General features: G+C 43.8%; 1 protein-coding gene across 1 annotated transcript; it reads right to left on the reverse strand.

Annotated features, from left to right (window-relative positions):
• Positions 1 to 171: 171 nt before the first annotated feature.
• slc22a16 (solute carrier family 22 member 16) lies at positions 172 to 6,993 on the reverse strand. The gene is made up of 8 exons (XM_086019765.1): positions 6,843 to 6,993; positions 5,643 to 6,119; positions 5,131 to 5,248; positions 4,088 to 4,658; positions 3,096 to 3,223; positions 1,808 to 1,917; positions 1,570 to 1,669; positions 172 to 1,321 (listed from the first exon to the last, which is right to left on the reverse strand). The coding sequence occupies exons 1-8, from the start codon at positions 6,884 to 6,886 to the stop codon at positions 1,148 to 1,150; spliced, it is 1,722 nt and encodes a 573-aa protein (XP_085875891.1). The 5' UTR covers positions 6,887 to 6,993; the 3' UTR covers positions 172 to 1,147.
• Between the last annotated feature and the right edge of the window lie 1,554 nt (positions 6,994 to 8,547).

The following is an 8,547-nucleotide window of genomic DNA, read 5'->3' on the forward strand; positions in this document are numbered from 1 at the left end:
GAAACGACCAACCTACCACTGAGCCATGTCGCCTCACGAAAGATGTCTGCTATTAGCCAATCATTGATAAAACACGACTACGACAAATCACGAGCGCTGTGTTGTGGCCACAGCCCCTTTGACCGTTCACCCAATTATCACAAGGCAAAACAAATGAAAATGACCTCCATGTAAACCATGTTGATAATTTATTCGCTCAGTACAGGTAGGAGCAAGTATGTCAAGTGAAAGATGGTGAGACTGCTTGATTCCACCCAGCAATGAAATGGGTAGAAAAACTGGTTATTAGTAGCGAATAAAATTGAGTTGTCCATCTGTGGTTGATTGCTTTGTTTTGGTCCAAACGTTTCACACTTGTCTAGTAGCTAAAAACATGACAGCATCAAAATGTACAGTCCATTGCCCCAAACAGAATCTTAAAGTACAGTGGTGCCTTGACATACAAGTTGTATCTGTTCTGGAGCCAAGCTTGTAGCTCAAAGCATCCTAATGAAATCAGCCTTCTTGACTGAAGTGAATGCAAATGACATTCATCACATCCAGCCTCACAGAACAAAAAAAATAGCACTCCTTAATCTTGTCATTTATTTATCTTGTTGACTGCAGCACACAGCCCTTGTATTGCAGATTTTTGCTCGCAAGTCAAAGCAAAAAACAAACGACGGCTTGCACGTGGATAGTTGCGTTATGTTGGGTCACTCGTACCTCAAGGCACCACTGTGGTGAATGCTAGCCACACGCATTCATATCGGGCACAGTTCACACAATCGGAACATTCAAACGAGACATTGCGCAGTTTGACATTTACCCTGAGAATCACAGTAAAATTCAAAAGAAAAAAAAAACAATATACAGTAGGCGATATATGGCAGATGATATAACTATATGATCTTCTGTAGTAAAATACACTATTTGTTAAATGGGAGTTTGCAATTTTCTTGATTTTTCTCTAACACATCGGGTTTCAATAATAGGGGGTATCAAAATATATTTAGAAATATTTATGAATGAAGGTTACCATTCAGCAACAGGTTGAATATTTTTCTCAATGACGTAGAAAAAAATAAAAATAATAATCGAGACACACAAAGCCATCCCTGATTGAAATTTGCTGTTGACCAGTGTAATGGTGGTTTCTTCTTTTGGCTCACACGTGCTGGTTCATCTCCAGCCCGCGTGCGGCGGCGTCTTTCTTCTTGTCATCGGGGCTTCGTCCCAACGCCTCGGCCTCCTCCAGGGTGGACGTCAGGGGCTTGCCCAGCGTCTCGGGCAGCATCATGGTCAGGATGCCAATGACGAAAGCTAGGACGCCCACGATGAGCTGACAACACATTTGCAAAAGAACACAAAGACGTTTTGGAAAAGGAAAACACAAGTATGACAATTAAATGTTACATTTATGAGGAGAAGGTCATAATTACAACAATAGCGTTAAAACACGATGGGAATATAATCGGACATGAACAAAACAAAAAGGTTTTGATGAAGTCATAATCCAAGAAAAAAATCATGGAATAAAGTCAGAAATATTGCAGGGGTGAAGTCATGATGAATGTCAAATGGAAAAACCTGAGGCAGGTAGATCCAGACGTCAGCCAGGTACACGCAGAAGGGCGCCACCACGCTACCCACGCGACACATCATGCTGCCGCTGCCCACTGCCAGAGACCTGCCACCAAAGGAAAACAAAAACACATTCAGAGCAATTAGCAGAGGTGGAGGAAATATTACCTTACTTAAGCAGAAGTGCAGACACTTGTGGAAAATTGGATTTGTAAGACGGCCTTGATGTGAAGGTGGCGTTTACCTGATGATGGTGGGGTAAAGCTCACAAGTGTACAGATAGATGAGACCGAAGGCGATGGCGATGGCGAACTTGCCGATCATGCTGAGAGCGATGGCCAAGGCCTCGATGTCCTGCAAAGGCGATTTGGACGGCGTCAGCACGCAAAATAATGATGCCTTCAAACATGATGACACCGCCAATCGAGCCCTCCTCCCCACATTAAAAAAAATGTTTGTTCTCCTAAATATATTTTTTTTATTATTTAAAAGAATATATATATCAAGTCTACAAAAAGTGCTGAGTTGTATTGCATCCCCCTAAATATTTTGCATTTTAAATGTAAAATTACAAATTACATTTATTTACATATTTATTTTTTTATTTGGAATTAATATCCTGGAAAAAGTGTTTTATGCCTAAAAATGTCTTTATTTCATCTCCCCAAAAAATCTTAAACCATCTTTCCCTATTGAAATAAAAAAAGAAAAAAACAAAAGAAAAAAAAACCTACCATTATTAAGTTGCGGCCTACCAAAAAAAAAAAAATCGAAATTTATATTATTGTGCTCTAAAAAATAATGACACAATCAAATAGAATGTAAAAAAAAAATGCTATTTTTCCCCCTTCATTTCAATGGACAGTGTGCGCTTCTAGTGTGCGCGCCTTGGCCACCTGGGGGCAGTGTAATAAAATCATACAAATATGTCGTGAAGACGAACTCTTGTCTGTAAGCCATAGTAATATTAGTCATTATATGCTGAGGATAAAAAATAAATGTCTGTGAGTATTGCTATACTATCTGTCTACATGTTAAGGGTTAGCTCGCTTTTATGTGCTCGCATTAAGCTAGCGGACTTGAAAACAAAGTTATGTGGTTGTCAATACACGGGTAATTCTCTTGATCTCAGATTGTAGCAAAAAAATGGTCCGAAAGACTGCTCATATCTTGAAAAACACAAAAGTGAGATCACTTGTACCCGAAGGCACCACTGTACTGTAATTGTGTGTCATTAAATGGAAGCCCGACGGGCCGTAAGCAGGTCACAGGTCGCCTCAGAAACGGACAGCGACACCTGGCCCTGGGGACGGCCGCTAAAAATACGCCCAGTGAGAGTTGATCCTCATCCCAGATGATTTATTTTTAAAGGCACAGCTTTCATTTCATTCAGTTGAACGCCACAACCGAACTGTAAGTCGGGCTGTTGCCATGGAAACACAGCAGTTGCTGGGTTAGCTTTTGACGTTTCCAAGGTTAACTTTTGTCAGCCACGACCTGATTGTGCGCGTGCGCACGCATTTGATACGTACAGCAGGGACCACGATGATGAGCATGCAAGCGACGCCGGCCAGCAGCAGGGCCGGGGCGCACGTTTTCTTGCGCCCGATGCGGTCCATGGCAAAGCAGCCCACCAGATACGAGGGAAGCTCCACGGCACCTGCAAGCAGCAAAATCACAGCAGCGGGCCTGACTCGGCATTTCCCGAGACGCGGCGGCACCAAAACGCACTAACTAGAAAGCCACAAATAGCTGGGTGCCATTTAAAACACTCCCGTGAGTGTGCGTGCGCGTTTTCTGGCGGTCTACTCGAGGGTGTCTATAACTTAAAGGCTAACGGGAAGCTCAGTTTATGTGAGCCATTGCAATTAAATCCGTTTGTGGTGCATACAAATGTTATCGTTGCTAACATAGCAAGCATAGTATGAAATTATAATCATCAAAAAAAAAAAAAAAAAAAAGGATATACTGTACTTTTTATTATCTATGTAAGAATAATTACAGAGAGGAACTTCAGCTTGGTTTGGTTTTTAACGATTACTTATGTAAAATATAATAGAGTCACGGTAATATGAACTAATAATGTATTATTTTATTGTATTTTGTATGTTCGGACATTCCGATGTATATTTAGTATATGTATTAGTTTCGAAATGACTACTAACAAAATACAATTTTTAAATGTGTATAACTGTTTTTATTTACGGTATATCCATCTGTTATCAATCCATTTTCTTCCACTTCATACGTTTAATGTTTATGGATAATATATAACAAAAAGTACTTTTATGGAAAATATTTGGAATTTCTTTGACATCATTATTATTCATCACACAATTTAATCTATTTTTTCTGAAGTCATTTTGGTTTATTTTAAAAAAAAACATTACGTATACAATTCTTCGGTATATTTTAAAACCGTTATTTATTTTTTGACATATACATGAATTTTCATGTTGTCAAATTAGAATTTGGAGGAAAACGTCTGTAACGTAAAAAGGTGGGACACTGCACGCCTGCTTACCGACCAGGAAGAGGTTGACGTACTGGTTCCCGCCCAGGTTGACGGAACCCAGCGAGAAGACGTAGTAGCCCAGGCTGCCGATGAACCAGATGGCCCACACGGTGCCCGAGCGCCCCGCCATCCTCGAGCTGCCGAACAAATCCAGGATGGTCAGCTTCTTCTGCGGGGAGCGATCCGTCCCCGCCTCCTCCGCCGCCTCCTCCTTCTCCAGCAGCGCGTTGCCGTTATGCTCCTCCGGCTCCAGGAGCTCCTCCACCTTCAGCCGGCTCTCCAAACCGTTGACGCGGGCCATGGCGTCCAGCAGGCTCTGCGCCTCCTTGTACCTGCCATTGGCCACGAGGTAGAAGGGCGTCTCGGGCAGCTTCCAGCAGAAGAGCAAGAAGGGCGAGGTGCAGAGCGACAGGATGATCTGGTAGATCCACCACACGCGCACCAGGTAGCCGGTCAGCGCCACCACCATGATGCCCACGGCGAAGGCGGCGTGGATGTGCATGGAGGTCCACGTGCGGACCTTGATGCCGGTGAACTCGGTCACGTACACGAAGACCACCACCAGATAGCCGCTGGATGCCTGGTCAAGATCGCACAACAAAAAAAAATGGAACAGACGGCAACATTGGAAAGTGTTTTTTTTTTTTTTTTTTTTTTTTTGTCCAGGCCGCTCAGTACAATATGGCAAACGCTGGGGAGGGAAATCCCCCCCGCCCCCACCTCATAGTCACGCTTCACAAATTCACTTCAACTTTACAGATTTAAATTGATGAGCACAAAAAATCAGGCACAACTGAGAGAAAGTTTGTGAGCTAAAGACAAAATGACGATGGCTTTTTCATGCCGGGTGTCGTTAAAAACGCCACTTCAAGCCTCCAACGGCCGCTTGCAGGACTGTACGGAATTATGCACGTCTTCCCACGGCATTGGCGCTATCAGAGTCTGATTCCATGTGAAAAACAACAGCTGAGGGGCGGAGGGGCTGCGAGAGACTTTGGCAGAGGTCAAACCTGTCCGATTCCACTCAACTAGAGACACGCGCACAAACTCACCATGGCCAGGAGGAAGCGGAAAACCACAAAGTAGTAGTAGTTAGCGGAGAAGGCCACACACACCCCAAGTCCAAATTGGCAGAGGCTGGTCAACATCAGGATCTTCACTCTGCCCACTCTGAAGAGGAAATAAAACGTTCGCTTGGGTGAGGTTTAGGAGATTAAGGGACGAGGGTAAGTCTTAGTTTTAGGGTTGGGGCAAAGGGATCAGATATTGGGGTGAGAGTTGGAAGATTGGGTTTCAGGATTGGGCCAGGTTTCAGGGTGAAAAAATTACGGTTGAGGTTAGTACATTAGGCATGATAAGGTATTACGGTTAGGTTTCAGAATTAGGAATATGGGTTAGATTTGGGGGTTTAAGCATTAGGTTTGAAGGATTTGCGTTTTATAAAGGTTAGGTTTAGTCTTAAAGATGGTGACTGGGTGTTCATTTGAAAGATTCATGTTGAAATTGAGATTAGGGCAGTAGTGTTGGGGTGAAGTGGGTCAATGCGTCCCTTCCTTCTGCTCACCTGTCGGCGATATCACCGAACACGAGCGCGCCGATCAGAACCCCCAACATGAAAGTGGGCTGGCACAGCTTCGCCAGCCAAGCTTGGTTGCACACCAGGTCCCAGTCGGTCACGATGTTCTGGTACACTTTACTGTGGTCATAAACAAACCCCCCGTCGCACGATTCCACCGATTTATTGCCGCCAAAGGCATACGCAAAGTCTTTGGGCTGGATCCGCAGGGCCCGCTGGCACCGGCTAAGCTCCCACTGCTCCCCGCCGGAGGTCCTGACCACCAAGGGGCCCCTGTCCGCTTTGAAGACGGGCAGGAAGTCCTCCAGACTGGACCCGGTCAGGTTGCCGAACAAGACGTCCGTGACGTTGGCGGGGACGCCGCAGACAAAGTTTGGCGTCTCCACCAGGAAGACGGAAGCCAGGTAGTGGATTCCGCAGGACATGGCCTGGAAGGCAGTCGCAAAGTACACGCATGCCTGAAACCTGAAAGGCAAGAAACAAAAGCTCCTTTCACACTTTACTAGAAGTAAGGTTGGACGTAACAATCAATCACGGTGTCCCCCAAGGCTACGTGCTCAGTCCACTATTCTTCATCTACTGCAGAAGGCAGTGTGAGCACAAAACCGTCACGCTTCTGCTGGAAAGCGAGTAAATGTCAGGAAAAGCCAACTAGAACAGTTGAAATCTATTTGATCACAAAAACATGGCATTCGAATAGGGGAACCCTTTTTTTTTTTATAGCCACCGAACATGTGGTGTAGGTTTTTTTGTTAACTTAAAATACTCAGTGTGTTCACTTAAGGTCAAATATGTTTGTACTTTTTGCAAAAGAAGGCAAACAGCCGGTGAATCGTAAATATACACTTGCCGCTCAATTCATACGGGACGCCCCCTGCACACATGGCCAACAAAACGAAATCTATAGTGCTCTGGTCATTCTTTGAAAACAAATTCTGTTTTCAGGATTTGCAACACACTGAGGTGTTCCTAATATTGTGACCCGTGCAATCGACTCACTTAACACTTGCTGACCATGATCGAACATGAGAATTGTTGCACGGGATCACATCGGACTGTGCAGTTGCAGTCAAGTGTCCCGTCGGTCCAACGACTAGACCACCAACGGCGGTCTGCATTACGTGGCGTTACGTTGGCAAAGAAAACAACAACTAACAGAAAACAAAAAAAAGACAACTTTTTGCATACCTTTTAAAATGTCCAAGCTCATCAAATAGCCTCTCCACCGTCATTTTGGAGAGGTAGCCGTCTGTGTGTGTATGTGTGTGCGTGAGTGCGTGTCCCCGACGACTTGGACGAGGGAGAGTGGGTGGGAGCAGGGTGACACACACACGCACACACACGCGCGCAAAATGCCTTATAAGGCCCCCAAGCAACTCGAAGAACAAATTAAGACTCAGACTAAGGAACAGTTCTCAAAAAAAAAATCCCCCAAAAAATTCAAATGTTACATGCTTGTCATGATACACTGTTTCTCATCCACTTAAAAAAACACCTCACCTCAAATAAATGGATGGTTTTCCCGACGACACTTTTCTGTTGCTCAGTGTCTACAAATGTCTCCACGTGTGTGCTTGCAAAGTTGAAACAATGTGATCTAGGTACAGTCTATTTTTCCTCAAACAGTGGCCTCCGCTTTCATAGAAGCCACACCTCAGTTAATTGCCAACTACTATCGATCTTTAATAAGACTCCTAATCATGCTAATAGGACTCAAAATCATTTTAGAGTCAAGCAAATCCTCAAATTGAGGCTGCGCTTCAATTGTCGTGTGTCGCTGTCCATTTGAAAAAGTTAATGGCTTACCTAACATAAATGGATGACTTTATTTCCCCAACTTGGCCGGTGCTCAGTGTATCATGTACGGTTTCTCCAGTTACACACACGCTGAAAAAGTTTAACCAAACTCCACGGTAAATATTTGCTCGGATAGTGGCCTTCACTTCAACAAACGCCACACCTCAATTAATTGCCGTCTCCTGTCAAGCTCAAATAAGATTTCAAATCAGCTTTGTTTTCACCTACCCTCAAATAGTGGCTCTGGCTCAATTGTCAACATTGCAGTCCATTTCAAAAGAAATAAACGCCTTACCTAAAATAAATAGATCATTTTATTTCCTCTACTTCGCTGTTGCTTAGTGAGTACAAATAAGCTTTGTCTGCATATATATATATATATATATATATATATATATATATATATATATATATAGTCAGGTATATTCCCGCAATTTCCATATTTTCTCAAATAATGGTCTTCGCACTAAGAGACAGACCGGCGGGTGTGACTTTCACTTAAATAAATATATGATGTCCATTCAAATACATAAGCGCCCCACCTCTAATCAACACCTCAAAATTGTCGAAACAGCTGTCGGCTGCTAATGAAATGACCACCCTTGTTGCCCGAGGCAACCGATCGGAGCACCAGATTAATGATTGATGGCGCGACGTACAGTTTGAGCTGGCTTGTCGCACCGCCCGAGCGTTGGGACTGGATCCAGCCGGCGCGCCGCATCACCGTGTTTGCATTTGACATCACAGCCGCCTCTTGTCAGCTGCTACGCGTCCTCGCAAGACACACAATCTAGGAGGGGGGGGGGGGGGGGGTGGGGGGGAAATGTTAAATAAATAAATACAAATAAATAAAAGTTCAATTATAAAATAATTCTTTAGGTCTCTTGAAACCGGTGTAAAAAATGTAAATCAAATGAATTTTTTTTTTTTAATTATTTCTAGTAAATTCACTATTCCTCATTGAGTGTTAAATTCTAGCTATATGCCTCTGATTAGTTTCCCATTTTTCCCGTCGCTTAGCAACCTGACTACGCATGTGATGAACTTTGCATCTGATCTGAAGTTCTCCTGAGTTCAGTAAACAGCTGACATGCGC

Source organism: Filicampus tigris, chromosome 20 (assembly GCF_054856515.1).
Source record: "Filicampus tigris isolate MCC_2025a chromosome 20, RoL_Ftig_1.0, whole genome shotgun sequence".
Taxonomy (NCBI): Eukaryota; Metazoa; Chordata; class Actinopteri; order Syngnathiformes; family Syngnathidae; genus Filicampus; species Filicampus tigris.

Bases quoted from the DNA above. Each gene is read 5' to 3' on its own strand.
- slc22a16 (XM_086019765.1), bottom strand. From the start codon at position 6,886: ATGACGGTGGAGAGGCTATTTGATGAGCTTGGACATTTTAAAAG. The intron at 6,120-6,842 runs GTATGCAAAAAG...CTTGCCTTTCAG, and splicing joins GAGCTTGGACATTTTAAAAG to GTTTCAGGCATGCGTGTACT. The intron at 1,322-1,569 runs GTTTTTCCATTT...ATGTGTTGTCAG, and splicing joins TCTGGATCTACCTGCCTCAG to CTCATCGTGGGCGTCCTAGC.